We start from the raw sequence: 21,772 nt of genomic DNA, 5'->3' as shown, positions 1-21,772 counted from the left end.
GAATACCCCAAGTTCACCTTTTTAAGCATTTATCATACTCTAGAAATAGAAAAAGATAGCTCGGTCACGAGATTGACAGTGGGACTATGATTTTTTTGGCTCATTCACCTACTGACACACTATGTCTTCAGCAAGGATGCCGAACCTGCTTGGTTACTCATGGTCCTTCAGCCCAGCAGAATTGCTTCAAAACTGAGTCCTGGAGGCAGCTTCTGAAGAAGGGGGATACGGGCATTGAGCGTGCTGAGTATGGCATTTTGACAGCCTCCTGAATTGTCTTGCCTGCCAGAGGTTGAAGGTTCTTCATGTTCCCACTTTACTGGCCCACTGCTGATTTTTAGTGTCACGCAGCCTCCTTCATAGCTATTTACCACCCATCTGTCTTGATGTGGTTCATCAAATCTTTGAGACTGTTGATTCAGACCTACTGATGTGCACAGTTTACTTATTCTCCATTCAGTCCATTTGTTAGCCTAAAAAGACACCTCTAAAAAAAAAAAAACAACCAACACAAATGGAAACATTATTATTGATCTATTGCATTACAAAGCCTAAATTTTCAGCTAAACTGCAGGTGGTCATGTTATTTCAGGAGAAATTTTCCACATGGTACAAAACTGAGCTGAATGGTTCAACGTAGAAAAGGATTATTAAAAAAAAAAAACCCAACCATATTAATTCCAATTTAGACTTGGCAAACATAAAACAACCAGAAAGATTTATGTGGATCCACATATGTAGACTAATGCACATTATCCTCTTTGGCCTCCATCCTCTCACATGCACTATTTGCTCTGGGATTTACTGAATCTCTGCTTTCCATATCCTGGTGAAAGCAGAGCTATCATTTTTAACCTCTGATACAATGGTTAGTGAAGCCACTCCCAAAGTTACATTCACCATTTTCACACTACAGCCATGCAGTGATTTTCCTTAACTGATTAGACAAACACGCTCATTTGCTTAGTCCTTGTCATTGCCATCTGTTTCAAGTATCCGTTCTTTTTAGGATATATCACCTTACAAACAGTGCTACCATCTAACCTAGTAGATTGATTCAGTTCTATCTTAAATTCCTATTACAGGAATACCTTTTTACAAACGGTCTGGTACCTGCAACCACTAAAGAACCAGTCTCCTCGCACCACTACCTTCTCTGACACCATCAGTACACCAATCAATGTAAAATCCTGATGAGAATGAAGCAACAGGTGAGAGAAAAGTAAAGATACCAACAGCTCTCTGTGGGGATGCTCTTACATATAGGTACAACATTACATTGGGAATATTAATATATGTATGTGTTTTTATACACAAATGCTAAAAAACAAAAAATGGGGTTGAAAAACTATAGAACAACAGAGAATTCATTCTGATTGTGAATAATTTCATGCTCTGTAGAAATCTGAAGTTATAAACTCTTTATATAGGCTGAAACTGTGACTTCAAAGAATTGCTACAAATTCTGTCTCTGACAGCACGCTTGGTTTCCAAGTCTGGGTAATGCCAGCGTGCGGTTCATTCTTCAATAGATAATGAAGAGTGGGGTTTTATCAGCAAAAGCGACATCTTCCCACAGTGCTGGAGCTAGGCACATGCTGCTAACTCAAGACAGGGTATTGACAGGGAACTGCTGTGACAGATTTGTTTCCCCAAGCAAATATGACAACAAGGTGATGATACCAAGCACTGCCTGATGCAGGGGAGTATGGAAAACAAGGGAAGGGAAAAAAAAAACCCAACCCAAGACAAGTCCAAAGAATTGGGAAGTGTTCACAGGCTCCACTAGCTTTTCTATTTTAGGCATGTTTGGGTTTTTTTGGGTTTTTTTTAATTTGCTTTCATTCCTCAAAAGGCTTTGGTTACAGCTAAGATTGCTTTACTCAGCACTCATTATATTTAATCTTCTTTCATCTGAGGATGAAAAGTTCTGCAGCAAATGCATTGAAGGATTTAACTCTAATGTAGCTTTTCCCATTACTGCTTCAAAACTCTTCTGAATGCTGGCTCATAGTTTTTCCTGATGATTCTCTCAACTGTAGATCAGGGAAATCGTCCCTACCAGTTTCTGATGCTGGGGTTCCCCCTTCTACTCCATCAGGATCCTCCTGCTCATCCTTACCCTACTTAACAAGTCCCAGCCTGAGGGCCCAGAGCTAGAGGGATGCTCCCTTCCCACAGGGAATAAGAACCAGCTCCACTAAACATGCAAAATAAGTCAGAACCAAAAAGACACAGACAAGAAGGGCCTTTTGTGCATTAAACAAATCATGACCCACGAGAGCAACGAATCTGGGCTGCAGAAAAGCCTAAACTGGGCCATACAAGCAGACACAGTAATTAGCAATTTGCTCAGTCCAAGAGCTGAGGAGGCAGACGGTATGGTTGAAGTCGGGGGATCCCAAGAAGAAGTGGGGCTGCAAGTTAACTGTGCCACAGATGGAGAGACATCAGAGCTGGCCCCATGTCAGCAGCTCAGGCCCAGATGGATTTATTTGCTCAGAAACAAGACTGCTGAATGCAACTTCACTGCTTCCAGGGCCAGCTCAGCTGTCTCAGGCAGCACTGGGTGTTAACAAGCCCTTGCAGACCTGAGCTGGCTCTGCTCTGCACAGCAGTCCCCAGCAAGTCTTGGCATCATCAGCCCCTGTCACCCACAGGCGTGATCAGAAATTGTCTACTGTCTGAGATGCTTCTGTCTCCAGAGCCACAAGTAACAGAGAGCTGGCTCTATACTCAGTTCATTGCATTGCTCCCTTCCCTAAACAGCTTAACTGGGGAATAGAAATGCTCCTGACCACAGGGAAGGTTACTATCCCTCTTGTAACCCTTTCTTCAAAGTTCTTTAAATGTTTTTTCAAACACCATTTTAAAATAAAAATTATATACAGCAATATAACTTTGAAAAACAGTCAAAACGTGACTACAAGCGTTCCTACTCTGCTCTTAGCTTTGCAAGCACCAGGGTGACAAACATGCTTGTACCATGTCTTCAGCAAACTAGCAACTGGGAGGAGTGCACACATTGAACAGCAGAGCCCAAACCCTCCTGTTCTTAACCCTTTTTGAAGGCCTCCTGTAGAACAGGTCCAAGGGCGAAATTAGCCCAGCTGTCTGGGCAGATGAAATGCCATCTGTGCCATGAAACTAAGCCTTTCGTGCCTGGGGCTAATAGCTTGAGTAGTAAGTAATGGTTGTGCAGAGCAGGAGAGTTTCCTGCCTAGAAATTTTGTGCTTACCGTAACATGGAGCCTTCCTTCCCTCCTTGCACGCATGATTTATGTTCCACCTTGGAGAAGGGAGGTCTTGTTCCTTCCTGAGAAATAACTATGCCTTTCTACACCTTTGATAGACTCACATTAATCACACAGCTTAGGGTTTTCTGACAGTAACATGTAAGAAATAATTACATGCCCACAGGCCAGGTGAAAATAAAAGAAATTAATGGACATTATTTGCCCCCTGCACTTTTACTTTTACTATTTACTTTCCCTGCTCTGCCCAAACAAAACACTGAATTGCTCAGACTCATGCACGTGGATGAGTGAGACTATAGCTAAATAAATAACTTAGTTTTTCATAATCACAAAAAGGGGCCAGTACTGTCTATAAAAGTAGGTAAAAGCAGAAAACATAGAAGATAAACATATATCATACACCAAAAATTTACTTGTTCTAATTTGACCATTCCAGGTTTCTTACTGGTTGACTTCCAAGTTCATTTTCACTATGGTTCAGCCACAAAGATTTCAAGTACAGACACACTAACAGGCTCTGTACTGCAAAAGCTTGGGTTAATCAAAACCAAAACTTGCCATCCTCTGGAGAAAATAGATCATTCCTTTCTGTGCCTTCAGACCTAGAGGCTCAGATTTAAGTCTGTCTTCCCTTGCTCAAAATACTAAAATACATGTTACTTAACTAAAAGAAAAACATTTTGAAAATGAAAGTAAATTAAATCTGCCGAGGGACAGATCTATTTTGCACTCTGGCAATTTTCCTGAGGTTTTACTTTTAATGTTTATTGTTTAACTTCATAAAATTGAGTAACTAGCATAACAGCACCTCAAATGCCTGAGAGAAACAGCCCATTAAAATATGAAGCATCTTATTAATAAAACACACTCATCAGAATGCTCCACAATTCCCCATCAGCTTGTGTAGTTTTAAGGCTAGTAAACATTTCTAATGATCATCATGAGTTTTATTCAATGGTTCGTTACAACACTTCTCTCAAAAAAGGTCTTGACGTCACAGTTAAGCAAAAAAGCAAAAGAGGGACTTCAAATATGGCCAAATTGTTTCATAACTTTCCAGGGGGTTGTACAGTGAAGATGCAAGAAAATTCTGGCCATAACACCATGGTCTTCCTCCTCTCATTGATGCTACGCCAGCCTGGGAGGCACAGGCAAAAGAGTTTCATCAAGCGCAAGGCAGAATGGGGGAAATGCACAGCTGAAAAGAGAAAACAAGCATCTCAGTTTTAGATAATGTTGTGCTCCAGCTACTGGTGAACCTTTTGAGGAAAAAAGGGACCGAATACACTAAGAAGCATTTTTTTTTTCTCCGCTTGGTTATCTCCAGATCTGATGAGCAGCACCAATGAGATGAGAAAAATTCTTACTTGTACCACATCTGTGATAGACCAAGAAGACCCGGACAGATGCTGTTAAGTTTCTTTTAGGTTAGCAGCTTCATCAGTTCACCATCACAGATTAATCCAGTGGACTGAAAGCTTTGTTTCCAATGAAAACACACTACCAAACATTCAATTTTTGTTGCTATATGGCAAATGTCTGCTAAAGATGAGGAATGGACCACAATTCCCATTTTCAGGACACCACATCTTTACAGTCATCAGACAGATGTCTTTTCTTCCTCACAGGTTTCCAAGGAACAATATTGCGCAGGGCACCAGCAGAGCACAGAAATATAAATCACATATACTTACTGCAAGTTTAAGATACTAGACCCAGAGAAGGAGAAATCTACCCTCTTCAGTTGACCGACGACATAGGCTGAAACGTCCCTAACATCAAGGCCCAGAAGTGAGGCATTTCATCACAAGATTGTCAAGACTAATTAACAGATTCCCTGCGTGCCTTTGGTTTGGATGTCAAAATTGACATTTTTTTTAAAGGTCTTAATTGTCAGAGGTCTGTTGCTCTTCAGTCTTCTGGGTAAGAAAGAAATCAGTCTTTTTAGTGTCAGCAGTATTTAACAAGTTAAGTTACGAGCTGGTTCCTGAGGTCTTTAGAAAACATGAGTTCTACTCACTATTGATCTCCCTGTAGAAAGCTATTTCTTTTTCTTCTTTCTGGTTTATTTTATAGAGAGATTGCTACAATTGCTTTTATCATTCCTCCTGGAGTCATTTCAGGTTAACTCACTTTACTGGATACGCTTGCTTAAATACAGCTCACATTTGAAGGTCTTCTTTGAACATGGGCTGGACAGAGAAATTCAGGATGAAAAGGACAAAACTTCAGAAAGTTTTGGATTTGGAATAGGTTGTCTTAGCAAGAGGGTAATTGTTTTTCTGAAAATTACAATCTTGCATTGTAGAATCTATAGTTAATTGTAAGAGCAACCTTAGCTAAGCCTCATTCATTTTATGCATCACTCTCTAATTTTTCTAAAATACGCTATTTCTCTGTCTGAAAGTCACTTTTCAGCAACATGACCTTGACTTGAAATCTGATCTTCAAATTAAGAAAACTTTTATTTAAAGAACTCACATACAATAGTGTAAATGGCCAGGGAGTCTCCCCACAGAAAACTAGGCAACTTCTTAAAGATAATCTCTAACTCAGTATAGTTTTTCTATAATCCATTTGGCTGGGACTCTTTGTAACCCACAAAATTTGTCTGAGCATTCAGGATAATGTTTGGTTCCATTTCTGAACAAGTATTAAATGTGAAAATGAATGATACATTTCAGGGACATACCATCTCCCATCTAGAATTCACCCTGAAATTAGCCAGGGACTTTATATTTGAAGTTTGCAAGTGAATGTAAATCAGGTTCAGTGTGAGTATGATATTAAAATGATGATTTAAAGACACTTCAAAGGATAATTGAAAGCTGATTAATCTAAATTTTGTTTCATGTCTTTTTCCTTTGTGCACTGAAAGCCATCCCAGCTTCCTGCAGTTGCTGTGACATGAGTGTTTTTCAAGAACATATTTCTCTTGGCTAAATTTTGCAGTTAAAAAGACCAAAATTACACAACTAGTATAAAGTAGAATAGGCTGTTGCTAATTTTCTCTTCCAGACATACTTGCAGTTTACAACCGGCGCATTTTAAGACAGATTTACCAGTAATATCCTATTCTCTATCCATCTCTGCAGCCCTCTCACCAGCTATCACCTGCTGGAGCCATATACATGCTCCAGCCATTTGAGAGAGAAGTTCAATATAGTGCAGCTCCATCCTGTGCGTTGCCTACATTGCCAGCTATGCTTCCTCATTAGAAAAGCTTTTCTCATTAACTCAGGAGGCTTTAGAGCACTATCCGTCCTACATACAGTTGTTCGTAAGGGTGTATTTCATAAACCTTAAGTCTGAAACCACCATTTTGGGGTCCTTGTCTGATCTCCATCCGCGGCACAGACAGCAGAATTTCACTCATTGGTAACTTGCTTTGAAATCACTGACTTAATGGGTTATACCAAAACATTATCTTTCAGATAATATCCAAATTTTGGTAACAGATCTTTTCTCTCTGCTAAGCTTATTTTAAAATACATAGTTGCCCATTCTCCTTGTCCAGTTGCTTGATACTGGATGCAGGAACTTTACCCCCTTGCCACTGTCTGTAACAGCTTTTAAGAAAAACTGGCCACACAAGATCTGTTCTTCTGATCTAATTAACAAAGGCAAAAAATCTGTGGGCTTGCATTAGCTTTGGATTCTCTTCTCTTAGAGGAAGGTGTGCTACCCTGTACTTCATGGATTCTGTACAACAAAAAAAGAAAACTTGCGTAGAGTTTTTTGCTGCCTCTGCTACCTTTTCAGAAGCCTGTGCTGCTCCAGGTGCCATCCAGAGTCCCGTGCTGTACAGCTAAGAGTGCAAAGCATAATTTTAGCATGTGTCTTCTATTCACTAACTGATCACATAACAAGTGACATGTTTCAGAGGGGCCACGAGAGCTCCCTGAGCTGCAGGGCTGAGTGTTCACACACGGCTACACCATGCATAACACCAGCAAACGTCATGTCATTTGTCTCATTTTTACACATACTGCAGCTGAATACCAAAAAGGGAGCCAAGAAATCACCTGCTTTTGTTTGCAATTTACACACCCATGTATGTACACACAAACAGAGCACACAGGCCAGCAGTCAATAAAATAAATACATCATATAGCAACACAAAGTGCGGAGCAGGCCACGAGTCAAACAATTATCATTTAAAATGTTTACATCCTCAAAAGGATCTGAAAGAAACAGAGTGTGGTAAGATTTTACTAATGGGATAAATTGCCTCAATAGAGAAGGCTATTTTTTTCTGCTCCAGCTTCTTTATTAGTGCTGAAGCATCCAAGCACTTGGTCAGCTGTGTCACATTTTTGACTGCGTGTGGTTTTTTCCAATGTACACCACCTCCAACTACCAATAAGCTGCCTGACCAGATGTGCATTGTCAGTCCATCTTTATTCCCTCGTTCCCTGCCCCAATTCTTCTGCAAAGGTTACCTGAGCAGGAGAAAGCATATAAGTGGGACACTGTCTGCAGTTCAGAATAATCGCTGTCTAGTTCCTGCAATGCCAAGACAACAGAGTAACATAATACTCATTTGAAAATGAAAATTGCACTCCGTAGTGCCCTCTTAGCACAGAATAATGGCAATCTTGGTGCTTTTCCCAGAAGGACTGTACGACAGCAGCAAGAGGCAGGAGCAGACCAAAGCACCGATCACCTAGAAGAGAATTTAGATGGGACAGGGCAGAACCAGTAAACAGCTGCTATTGAGAAGATTAATACAAATTGACATGTCACCCATATTTATGCATCTCACTATCTACTGCAGATCAACAAAACTCACATAGTTAAAATGCATACACAGTGCTTACGGAATATATAGCATGTGGGATTTACAACTCTGATCCACTTTATAAGGTGCCTGTGAAAAAATATTTAAAACTTATTTAAAAAGCAAATGATTATTTCAACAGCAGGATTTTGTACGGAGCCTCGAAAAAAAATTTTTTTGACAAACTACTTTATTCCTCCACAGCAAATTACTTCAGCTTTATTTCAGTAGAGGCTATTTCGCAAATGCAAAGAATAAATGAATCCCCAAAGCATTACAAAACTTCCGCAGCAAAAATGTAAATAGATTATCCCTCCATTAATATCTCACTAAACAGCAACACTTTAGAAGCGATCATTCTTCTGTTGCTCACAACATAAAAGCCAAATGATATTTTCTCCATAAATCACCTGACTGTTACAAGAGTGGTGTAAAAAGGGGTTGGGTCTAAGACAATAAAGTCTTTAGATCATCTTGCAGGCAGGTTTACAAGTGCCACACTGGCGTTTTCATCTCTTCTACGCTAGAAGTAACATCCAACAGACGTTCATTTGACTGTTTCAGAGAAGGGCAGATTTCTGCACTAGATTTTAAGTGCTACCACCAGCTTGTGTCTACTTGATTTTCATATAACAGTGATTGAAAATACAAAATAACTTTTAATATTCTTTTACTACAGCTGTCCTGTAGCACATCTTTATGGAGGTGTCGGGCCTCCTGCTAGAGTGGAACCAAGCGTCAAGGCCAGAGAATAGAGAATGAAGAACAACAGTGTTTTAATACACACCCGTGACTCTCTGAGGCCAGAACCAAGACAAATTTCTTTACAGAAGCATCAGTCCCAGCAAACGACAGGAATTGTTTCCTTAAACACAAAAACCTCTCAGTGGACAGGCAGATGTTTATTTCTAGGACTAGACCAAATTATATGCCCCTCCAATGTTATTTTTTTTCCCCCGCAGAGAAATGAAAAGGAGAATCTCTTTTCTTCCTATAGAATTGATCTAGTTCGACTTCTGAACGCCCACTTTTCACTTCAGTAGTATTTTTTTCATGTCTGTGCCCAAAATGAAGACGCACATTTTGTGTTTACTTTGAATTGCATTAACTGTGGCCTCTTCTCCCTTTATTCTTGGATAATGCATTGGACTTCACATCCATGTTGTACTGCTAGGCTCAGAATTCCCCTCACTCACAACAAAGGCATTATTTTCCATAAAATTGCGGTTGACATCAGGATGTTTAAACTTGCATCACCTCGCTCACATTTGTATATGTACAAACAGCCACTTAATACACATAGACACAAGCATGCAGAAGCCTCTGCCTCCACTGGGAAATGTCGCCTTTCTTTGCTTTTCTAGATTTTCACGATTCTCAGCTCTACCTTCCCAGGCAGCAATTAAAGGAGGTAAAGTATTTCAGGATCTAACTACTTGGAGAGAAGCCATAATGCTTATTAATTACATCGGTATCCAGCTGAGGTCTATGCGCACTCAGTTTTAGAGAAATATCAACACGATCACCTCGACTCCAGCACCACAGATATAGGTCCTCCGCTCTAATTACTGCAAAGTGGCTCAGAGTCACTCTGTTGAGGAATGAGGGACCAATGCTGGCCCTTGGCCACCTGGGCACCCATCCAGTCATGGCCTAGCTTTGCCTGGAGGATCCAGTCTTCCACCATATGTTAGAGTGCCACGGATACTGCTCTGACTTGCACCAGCAACCAGGAATCAGCAGAACTAGGGAAACCTAAGCTATGCTTCTTCCCCTTATTCATCCTATTAACGTAGGCCATGGAAGGAGGAACGTGTCCAAGATATGATGACAGAGGCTCTATGCTATCAGGGAAGTTGCATACAGGTAATATAACGGAGCAACCTCCTAGGAGCTGACAATGCCATAACATACTTGTTATTTGATTCTTGTATATCCCTAGTGGCACACTTAAAATAATAAACACTTTAAGCTTCCAACCTCTCTTGCTTATAATTTCTTTATAGCCAGAGAAGTATAGTCTTGCCCAATACTAAGCAGTATCCTGCCATGTAATATAAAACTGCTGATCATATCTATTTACTAGGTCAAGAAAGCCAAGTTACTTCTGCTACAAATGCAGCACTAAATCAGCCATAGAACATTATAGTTGTATTTTCATCTGCTTTTATGTATCAGTCAAAAAAACGTTTGCAAAGTTCTGAGTACAAAATATTTGCTGATAGTGGTGCTTAAAAAGAGGAAGAAAGCACATATCTTGATTTTAGATCACAGGTTGACTGTGCAGCATAGGGAGTTAGAAACTGTCTCTTCCTTTAAAGTATAAACTGAGCAAATTTGATATGCAAGCCAGTGAGAGAGAACCTTACAATGTCATTTTTACAGTCACTATTTCCTGACTTGCTTTCTTTGGACAACAACTGCAATTCTTTTTATGCCATATGATCTTTCAGATCAAGTTTGTGTATTTGGAACTCTCTTCTACTTGGAAGCTTAAGTTTCTGATCCTTGGAGCACTGCAAACTTCCCCCAGATTACTCTTTTTACTAATATCTCTGGACTATCTGAGCCTATTCTCAAAACCAGGCCCTTCTAGAGATGCGATCCTGATGATCTTACTCATGGGGAATAACTTTTTATCCATCAGTGGCCTAGTGTATTCATTCAGCAGGGAACATTAAGGCATCAGTGTCTGACCTTCAGATTCCCCTAATACTTCAATTGATCACTGCATCTTTGCATTCCAAGGTCCATGTGACAAAGCAACAAACATTTCCATTTTAAGCACTAATTTTTTAACAGTGCAGGTTCAAAACAGGTAAATGCTTTCAAAATTTGACTGTCTCCTTACTGACAAAGAAAATTGCACCTTCTTGTCCACATAGCAACTCTCAGTCATCACCAGATCTGAACTGGTAATCTCAAAATGAATGTTTTTGTGCCATTTCACCAACTGATTGGCGTGGTTCCCGGAAGCACTGATCAGGTGATGGGACTGCTCCCCTGACTCCCACTTAATGACAAACTTTGAAAAATATCAGATATAGACTCCCAAAATGTTAAGAGAATTGCTATTCAGGCACCTCAAAACAATCTGACCTGCTGTTTAGAAACCTGGTATTAACAAGGGTAGTAGGCTGATAAGTAACAGATAGTCTAGTCCAATTCTGTCTGGAAAGAGAGGCCCAGACACAGAAATGCTGATCTGAAATGTTCCAATATATAATCTCTCCTGAGACTAGGATAGACCCATCGTTACACAGTCATGCACAGTCTACCTCTGCTTAAACATACCTCAGTGTCCTCCCTGAATCTTCAGTTCTAATCCTAAGCCAAAACCCTTTCTATATTTTAGTATCACACTAGGTACCCCAGTTTCTCTTTCAGAAAAGAAGGGATTTCTCTCTTAGACAACACAAAACTAAGGCTTTATCAGTTAAAGATGTACCCAGCTGCATAGCAGGAGGTCAACCATTCTGCAATATTCTACTCTGCGCACTGTATACAGCGAGTCAACAGTGTGCAGACTACCCTGCATAATTTTGTGGGGCTCTTCCCTTCTAACATGCTTCCTCAGGTCACCAGGCTGCTGCAATCTGGACTGCAATTCTGCCATTCTCAATGAGATGTCCATGAAATCACAGTCTGAGTGACAAGTTTCCTACAGACTTAGGCTGGTATTCTTACAAAGGATGAGGACAGCAGGAAAGAAGATGCTCTTTCCCAGATCTGCTCTAGCAAAGATGCCATTAGCTCAACCTGGCAAGTCCATGTGCCAGCAATGGATTATTTACATTCTGTTGGGGGCTGCTGTAACACAGGCAATTAGAAAATAACATCACATCCCTTCTTCATTAGCCTCAGTGGACTTTCTAGTGCAGATTACCTTCATTCATCCTAGTCAGGCACCCTGTCTCGTACCAACACACCAGCTCTGTTACACACATCGCAGCTTTACTCCTTGCTCTACTGTAGAAGCAACATTGATCCAACACCCAAAATAGGTTGGCCATAGATTGGATCCCAAGGGAACAGCAACCAGGAGCACACTACACAACTCTAGCAGCTGGCAATGTGCACATGAACCTGCATAAAATTAAACAGCAGACCTGATCTCTACCCCATGCCTCAAAGGAACCATTCCCTTCCCTCTGTTCTCTCTAGACACAGGAAAGGTCACCCTTAGATGCAGGATACGATACAGTTGCAGGCAGTGCCTATTACACAGCAGATGGATACAATTTAATTTTGTATTCTTCTGAATACACGTCCACATGCATCTACATGTAACCTCTGTTTGCTTTGTTTTGTTTTTCATGTTATGGATTTCAACATCGGCAGCCTGGAATGCATGTTTGAGACAGAAAAATTAGCTCTTTAGTACAGACCACTTTGCTTTCATGTAAACAAGTACTGTGATTTGGGTTTCATGACAGGCAAACATCTATCTAAGGTGAATGGTCAGCATTAACGTTTAGACCGTATTTGGTTACCTGCAAGCCTGTCAGCGCTGACTGGAGGAAACCACAGACCTCCCAGAATACAGGACATACCAATGTCAGCATCCGAAGGCTCAATCACCCAGGCCAGCTGGAATATGTAATTTTTAATGGGATCTTTGGGTTAATAAGAGATTCCCCTGTTACTGAAGACTAAATGCACAGACTATAACAGATTAAGTGCTTCTAAAGGATTCAACAGACAATTTAGCAAAATGAGATTTTCATATTCAGAAGTGAAGTTTCAGCTAGAATATTTCTGTATGTCCTAAAATATTTCCTGTAAAACTATGCACTAAATCACCTAATGCATAGTAATAAGGCTTATAACGTACAGGTCATTCTGCCACACAGGCCTATGCAGGCATCCCAATATTACTAGCCATGTACCTTTGAGCTGCTTCTTTTATAGATTTCTGAAATTAGGCACACTTGAGAATGTTGGAGTCTGTGAAACTACATGTGAAATGCCACCTATACACACGACTTTCATAAAAGTGGACACAAAAGTGACAACTGTGCACAGACGTCTGTGAAACTACATGTGAAATGCCACCTATACGCATGACTTTCATAAAAGTGGACACAAAGTGACAACTGTGCACAGACACTTACATCTGCTTAACAGAAAGCCTGTGAGTACCCCTAAGGACTATCCATGCCACCAAAGGTACCACACACAGAAGTTTGCAGATTGAAGCTGCAGCATGTATTTCTACTGGGTGAGCCTACTGCTTTCTGCATATAGCAAGTTTTGTACTAGCAGAGCTCCACTTCATTTGAGCATCGCTCCTTAACCCCCCCGGGATTCAGACTTGGCAGCTGAGAAGGAGGCTCAGCAGCCCCAGGCAAAGGCATCACTGCGTCTCCCCTCAGAGTCCTTCAGATACCAACTGCCAGTAAGTGCTGCATATATAAATCTCAGATAGCTCAGGAGTAGGAAAGTCAGCTTAGGCAAGACTGAAACATAACAGCCAATGATATTGCCACGTCTTGTCTTTTTTTTTTTTTTTTTTCTCTCCAAATGCTATGTTATTTAAAATTTTTAATAGGTGATTTGATAAAGAAAAGAGATTACAAATATCTAATGAGGCATTTCCAAGTCAGAAGCAGATATAAAATGAAAAGCATATAGTACACTGTTTGTCAAATGAAGATGCACATAACTGTTACTAGATTGTCTACTGCCATTTTTATTAAGAAACTCCTGAAATGAGTTGGTATCACTTCTAAGTGGAAGTTTAAATTTGCCATAATGAAAGAATAGTAAAGTTTAAAATAACGAAGAAAGGAGTATATTTAACACTTGCTGAAGGAATATATGCCATTAAGCAGCTACAGAATAATGAGCTTTGTTTTTACAGAATTGGTAAGCGTGTGACAGGATAAATCAAATTTTGACTACATCATTATCAACAAAGATTCTCCCTAAATCCTGATGAAAATGTTTTCAGTCTAACACCTCAAAAAAAAAAAAGCTGAACTTAGAAACTTCATATTCAGTTATTTTTATGGAACACAAGTCAGACAAACAGTGAGCCAAGCTTTTAGAAAATTGATTCCGTACTTTCACACTTGGAATTTTAAAATTGGCAAGACTCTCACAAAACACATGCTAAGTTTGGATGGCCATAGTAAAAGAACTCTGGGGAAAAAAAAAAAATCTGTTGATAAAACTGGCTGGGAAATTATGCCATGTAGGAAATCTCCTATGAAAGTGGAGATTAAACCTTCAGAGTAAAGAAACAATCTTCTTTGAACATGACTTGATTTAGTCTAACGCCTACCATTGTCTACAGAACAGAGGAAAGTGAAATTTTGAGGTCAGAATCTCTCTGGGTGTCTCACAGATGTGCAGCAGGGAACAGAAGCTTGTTTTAGCACATACTCATACAAGTGGAAAGAACAGCAAGGCAAGTGAAAGGTGAAGGAGCACCAAGCCTTCCGACTCTTTTTTTTTAGTTAACTATACATGAAATTTGTGACTGAGGCACAGCAAGATGGTTTTAAATCCATAGTACTGTGTATGATTTTCAAACAGGTTGTCAGACTGAGTCTTTCTGTCTGAGTAACTGTGATCTGTCTAAGGCCAAGAACTGGGAAATACCTGTCCAAAGAAATATGGGAAACAGACATTGACACTAGCCACAGTATTGAGAGAAGTCCTAGAGGCACAAACCACTGCAGAAGACTGTGAGCTGTACAGACCTTTTTTGGTTTTCCTTGTAACAGGGAGATTCATTGCACGGGAAACGTGGGGAATAAATCCACTGCCTCCTTGGCCAACTCCCCAGAGAAGGGAGGTTTTTCAGGTGAAACACAGGGCTACCAGTTCCACCCCTGGAAGTCTGCACTACAGCTTGCCCCAGCAGTGCATGTCCTGCAGTAAAACAGTTTCCAAATTTATAATCTGATTTGGACAAAGCTGCAATGGATTAACATTAAAATGACTCGTTGCATCACTATTCAACTATGGAAGGTACCTAAGTGAGAAGATGGTTTCTTAAAAAAATTAAAGGCAGAACCAAAGTTCCATTCAAAGTAATAACAATAATCACAGAATCACACCTGGAGTCTAATTTACCCCTGAATTCATAAATAAAATTAGTATTTTTTTGATTTAGCAGCAACCTTTATTAAATACCACCATTTACAATTAAAAGCACCATCGTAACTGAAGAGAAAAAGAGCTTTAAAGTAAGATCTGGAGATGAAATGTTATTCAAAGGTTGTGAGGGGAAAAAAGCCCTAAGAGAGAATTTTTGATAGCTGAAGAGCCTGAGTGAACAAACTCACTGACAGAGTAAGGAAGGGGAAGCCAAGAGAAGAAAGAAAAGTGTGAGCTGGTAGTGGAGTAGGAGCACACTGGGTCAGCAAGATATTGAGAAAAATGCATAAAGAATTTTTAAGAGGATTTTATTCATCCTTTACAAGTTAGGTGTGTTTGTTAGAAACTGATTTAAAAAGGGCGATAGATAATGACAAAGATTGTATTTCAGTAGTTTGATCAGTTGTTGCATAGGCAATATATCTATTAATTATTTGAGCACTTTCGATCAAAGATTTCATGCATGAAATAACAGAGTTTACATGGTTCACAGAAACAAAGATCTAACTAGGCAGATGCAGAATACAGAATACGAAAAATGCACCAGAGAAACCTCAGCATTGTGAGTGAGCCACTAATTAACAAGCTGTCATTTTAAAGGTGCTTAAAGCCGCCTCCTTCCCCATGCCACTAAAGGATTTCACACACTGCTGCTGCATAGTTCAGCTGAATTTCTTGCAAGATCAAGGCCTTTGCCAATAAAGTATAACTCAATAATCACTCATTTTAGTAGAGCAATAAGTATATTTTCATCTTCTGCTAGCTACACTGCCCACATAACCAAACCTCCATTCATTCATGTGGACAGGTGCTAAATAAAGTTGAAACTTGACAAAAATGCAACAGCTTCTCCTAGGTTTGAGACTAGAGTTGAGTACAAGGGGTGGGTATGGTCGGAAGCCTGAAAGGAGAAAACTCAGCCAAAATCCAAACTGCAACCCAGAAAGCCTGGGGACTTCTGCTCTAGAGAGCACTATGATTTCTGCCTCCCTTCCTCACACAGGAAGACAGAGGAACTCACACACACGTAGGTTCCTTTTATGTAGCAATCTATTGCATAACCATTTATGGGTCATTCTGAAGTACATTTTGATCTTATATCAAGATCATTCATCTTAATAGAAGAAAGTTGTGGTTTTTTGTTTTTGTTTTTTTTTTTTACATTGAGAACAATCGTTTACTGGAATAACTTCCCCCAGGACATGGTAGAGTCCCCAACACCATAGGTTTTCAAAATGCGATTGGACAGGGTGATAGGTAACCTCAACCTAGGCTCCCTTTCCCACAGAAAAGCTGGACCAGATTATCTTTCAGGTCCTTTCCAACCTGGGCTGCTCCATGATTTTCATCAAAATAGGAAATTTGCAAAATTAGAATGGTAAGAGACGCATTTGCAGAGGTAAAATTTAATAATTGGGCTGAGAAAGACGTATGAGAAGATCAACACAACCTGCTACAAGAATTTGAGTTAGAAATGTGCTATTTCTACCTCTTGTTGAGCTCTCCCTTTGAAACAGTCATTATTCTCATTTAATACACCACGAGGATTAGAATAATGTTGATAGTTATCTCTCTCGCAGGATGTTATGAAGACTGATTTGTACACATACATTATTTCAAAAACGCAAGACAGAAGAATAATGTTATGTATTATTAGCACTGGTAGAATAGTAATACAGTTTTATATTAACTCAGCATTCCACATACAGACAGTAAATTGCTACTCAAAAGGTCTCTTCTCCTTCCAATGTTCCTCCCAGATTTCTTCCAACTCCCAAGCTGGTTATTGAGCAAGTTGTAATGTCATTTTAAAAGACTAACAGGTTTCCCTAGGGGAAGAAAAATCTGAAGACAAAACATTGCAAGCAAGTTCTCCCATTAAAACACTTCTATGCAGAGATAGTTAGAAAAGCTGAAATAAAACAACAGTAGAGACAACAGTGTTGCTGGTACATTTTCAACTGTGCTTCAGATGACCAAGAAATGTAACCCTATATAATAAAAGAGGCCACCTTTACAAGACCGTCTCCTGATTGAGTTCAAAAATACATTTGCCCGCTAATGAAAATCTACAAAACTGCAAAAATTATTTTTTCTTCCTCATAAATAATATATTTTTCAAGTAGAAAACACAAGAGATCATGTGCCATTAAAACTATTGCTGTGATAGGTAATTACCTGAGCTTCATGACTAATAGACTCCTCTGTGTCATCAAAAGAAATAGAAGACAAAATTAAACCTACCATCTAGCCATAATTTTGTGTTTCGTGATTAAATTTATTGAGCCCTTTTCCACACTTGATTGATATACTTTGATTTCACAATTAAAGAAAATTAAATTATTTGAAATCCTAACCCACTTTCTCCACCAGAGTAAACTGGCACTGCCACCCTGTTTACCGACACCCTGGTAGAGAATTTGTGCTATGGATTTCCCGATCCACCTGCATCCTTCTAGTCCTTGAATAAAACTGCAGCCTTACGGAGAAACAATTAAGCAGATGTGCCTTCAGCTCTCAAACAACAGTTCAATCCCTAATTTTTAAGCCAGCTGGGCTCCTGTTTCATTTTAGTCATCATCACCTTCTCCACCTATGGTGAAACCAGGGCACAGATGATGCCCAAATGAAGCAAACTCTTCTGAAACCAGGACTGTCTTCTGGCCAAGTATTTTATTTACATCTTATTAAATTAATAGCCATTTTGGTTCCCGTTCAGTTCTCCCCAGTTTTTAAGGTGTTGCACTGTGCTGGTATCACTAATGGTCCAGTTCAGCCTGCTGATCTAGCCAGCAGTGCCACTGCTCCCCTGTGCCTGGTACCACAGGTTTGAAACACCACAGAAGTGTTGTCTTTAGCCACAGAAGTTCCATATCATGCTCTCTGTAATGATAGACTGACCTGACTGATCAGAAATGTTGACTGCAGAGAAAAATCCTCAGGTGATAGGACACAGAGAACAGCACCAAAGACAAAAAACCATACAGAAATAAAGGTAAACTGGGTAGTGATGGAGAATGCAAGGAAGATGGAGGCTGGAGCACAGGCCCTGTGAGGACCAGCCGTGGTGCCTTGCTGGAGCGAGACACAGCTTGGGGGACCTACTAGCTAACTTCTAGTACCTATGAGGAGGTTACGGGAAAGACAGAGTCAGCCTCTTTACAGCAGTGCACAGCAGGAGGATGAGCAACAACAGTAAACCAAGATTAACTGAGGTTCAGATTGGACATTTGGAAAGACTTTTTCACCATGACAGTCAAGTAGTGGAGCAGGTTGCCCAGAGAGACTGTGTGGTCTCCATCCTTGGAGGTTTCCAAGAGCAGACTGGATAAAACCCTGAGCAACTTGGTCTGAAGTCAGTGCCAAGCTGTGCTTTTAGCAGAAGGTTGGATGACACAATGAAAATTAGGAATGGGTCTGCAGCCTCAGGGCATGGGAAAGGCTGGAGAATGAGCCAGGCAGGGGCACAAGCACGTGCCTCCTGCAGCAGCATACCTTCTGGGAACAGGATTTTATCTATGTTTGAAGGAGTACAAAGAGAGGAACCTTGCATAAACAGTTTGAATAGTTTAAATAACTTACTTTAAAGGCAATACTAGGCAATACAATTCTAAGCACTATGAAATAATCTCAAATTCTTTAGAATTTTATTAGGTACAAAAATAATCAAGTTATAGAAATGTATCAATGTTCAAAGATAATCACTTTACAGAGTCCACAATTTAATAAAAGATCTAACACAAAAGTTTACTATGCAATTTAAAGTCATTGTGTACAAGTCCGGGTTTTTTGCTGTATAAGTTCTACCTGAAAAGATTATTTTGTCTCGACAATTTTATAGGAATTGTACAGAAAAATCTCCTTCAGTCTTGTTTTCTCCCAGGTCCATGACTGGCTAACTTGCACTCACACAGCAGTGTCCGTTTCAAAAACACACCCACCAAATTTTCCAGGCATCAGAGGTGGCTGTTTGGTTTTCTATGCAATAGTGCTATACTGGAAGTTATTAATAAGCATCATCACACACAGACCACGGTTAAGGTGATGACAAGCAGATTTCTTTCAGATCGAAAGCGTTGAGCAGTGGAATGCTCATCTGTGAAGTGGTGGTTAAAAGAGTAAGAGGATACTGCCCAAAGTGAAGCACAAAGCGAAGCCAAGCCATAGGGCTTCCTTAGTTTGGGCTGATTCTAGTGAGGTGGAGTGGTTGCAGCTCTTTGGATCTGTATAAGAAAAGTTATCAGAAAACCAGCAGCTTTTGAGAAACCATAGTGAATATGGAGCTGAGAGACCATGTGGACAACAGTCATGGGAATACAGTTCCCACTGGGAAGGCAGGTCCAGAATTCACAAGCAGAGAAACTGCCTCTGTCTCTTCATCCCTACTGCATTAGCAGAAACTGAACTCTGCAGACCACTGCAGGAAGAAAGGTCTGGCACAGATCCTGGGGCATCTTTCTAGGACAAACAACTCAGCAAGGTCCCCAAAGTCCCTCTTTTTCAATCTAAAAAGAGGCAATACAAAAAAACGACCCAATTCTAAAAAGTTTATCTTATAAAATCTGAAAGCTGTGGGTTTACTCAATGCTTGAAGAAGCCAGTAAGCATTTTCCTGGAGTCCATTTTTCTCCAGTGCCAGTACCAATATTCCCAGTTCCTCAGGAATGTTGGGATATGAATCATTTATAAATTAAGGGAGAAGGAGGAATTTTGTCAGATAAAGCAGGAGGAAAAAACCCCACTGATTCACACATTTTATTATGTTAAGAAACGCACAAGTCCATTTGGATGTTTAGAAGAAAACTGCAATGGAATGACTCCAGTTATGCTTAAAATACAATCTATGCCATTTCATCTTTTATCATAGGTGCTACTGCATCACTGAGCAACAGGAGTGCAATAGGGAGTTAAGTGTTGTGGAGGAAAAGGGGACAGCATAGGGACAACTACTCACTGTTACGACAGCTATTGATCTTGAGAACACAGGCGTGACAGCGGTATACAGTATTTTTGGGGCAATGGAGTTCATCCATCATTTACTCCCCAAGCTAATCTCCAAACATACTGCCATTGCCCAATTCCCATCAAGCTGTGCTAAATGACTCTTTCCGCAGAAGCTTACAGGGCATGACCTGCTCCTCCTCTGACGGCACCACAGACACATCTCTGTCTGTTTGTAGCCCTGACAGCTTTCTACAGCCATCCTTAGCATCCTTTCAAACCAAATTCTTTCTGCCTCCTTTGGAATTGTAGGACAGGCAGACAGGAAGTGGGAAGGATGCTAATTGCAAATTAGCTGTGCTGCAGATCTTCCCTGCCTCACTTTTATCTCATCAGTACCTTCTCACCCCTTGCTTTTCTGGCTGCACTAGACTGTGTCTTGATTGAATTCACAGAAACACTTGGAACCACTACTGGTGTGACAGACAAACAGCAACCATGTTCTTGGCTTGAAAAAGCAATTTTAAGTCTCTGCGTCCTAGACGTTTCTCAATTAAAGGAGCACAAAGTAGATTTAAACACGCCCTTTACAGCACCAGATTTTAATGTGATCAGGTTACAGGAGATCTGTTCTGTAAAAATCAAACAACAGGTTGTAAATATGGGGATACAGGAGAAAAAGGGGCAATAGCCTGCAGCAAAAATGCCCAGATTTCAAAGCCCTGAAAAAAAAGATATCTCAAGTTTCTGAATTACACCATACAGGAACACAGGAACAGCTGGTTTGGGCCAGACCATAGGTTTTTATAGCCCTGTCCTGCAACAAAAAATATCCCTGCACCACACCAACCCAGACACACAGTTAAACAGTCTTGGTAAGTGGGTACCTTAAGATAAAAACCAGGCCAACGTGCATGTGCATTAGCACAAGCCTCTAATACTCTCCTGTGCTCCAATCTGTTTTCAGCACAAAGCATTCCTTAAAATGCATGTCGCTACTATGGATTTTTCATGCCTCAGTATATCCCTCCGCATTAACTCATCCAGTCTCCCCACATGAGCTTTTAGTGTCTATGTCACCCTCCTGCAAAGAGTTCCTGCTTGCTGTGAAGGTGGTTCCTAGTAGTTTCATTAGAAGCATGCTGCCTTCTGTACTAGGAGCCATGAAACCATCCTTCTCTACCCATCCTCTCCAACCCACCCATGATTTTCTAGATCTCTATCATAGAATCATAGAATGTTTTGGGTTGGAAAGGACCCCTAGAGGTCATCTAGTCCAACCCCCCCACAGGAGCAGGGACACCGCTAACCAGATCAGGTTGCTCAGAGCCCCGTCCAACCTGGCCTTGAATGCTTCCAGGGATGGGGCCTCCACTACCTCTCTGGGCAACCTGTTCCAGTGTTTCACCACCCTCATTGTAAAGAACTTCTTCCTTATATCTAGTCTAAACCTACCCTGGTTTAGTTTAAAACCATTACCCCTTGTCCTGACACAGCTGGCCCTACTAAAAAGATTTTCCCTGTCTTTCCTATAGGCCCCTTTTAAGTACTGAAAGGCCGTAATTAGGTCTCCCCGCAGCCTTCTCTTCTCCAGGCTGAACAAGCCCAGCTCCCTCAGCCTGTCCTCATGAGAGGTGCTCCAGCCCTCAGATCATTTTTGTGGCCCTCCTCTGGACCCGCTCCAACA

General features: G+C 40.5%; 1 protein-coding gene across 2 annotated transcripts in view; it reads right to left on the bottom strand.

Annotated features, from left to right (window-relative positions):
- The window catches only part of FARS2 (phenylalanyl-tRNA synthetase 2, mitochondrial), a 250,347-nt gene that overhangs the window by 39,677 nt on the left and 188,898 nt on the right, over positions 1-21,772 (bottom strand). Inside the window, exon 7 of one of the 2 annotated variants that reach the window (XM_035895900.1) lies at positions 7-487. The exons of the other annotated variant lie outside the window; for it this stretch is intronic. Within the exon in view, the coding sequence (XP_035751793.1) occupies positions 469-487 (19 nt within the window). The 3' untranslated portion in view covers positions 7-468. Of the gene's footprint in view, positions 1-6; positions 488-21,772 lie in introns of those variants that run through there. 2 annotated transcript variants of the gene reach the window in all.

This window comes from Egretta garzetta, unplaced genomic scaffold (assembly GCF_000687185.1).
Source record: "Egretta garzetta isolate BGI_Z169 unplaced genomic scaffold, ASM68718v1 scaffold246, whole genome shotgun sequence".
NCBI lineage: Eukaryota > Metazoa > Chordata > Aves > Pelecaniformes > Ardeidae > Egretta > Egretta garzetta.
Note: the sequence above shows the minus strand (reverse complement) of the source record. Positions and strands in the feature narration are given on the sequence as shown.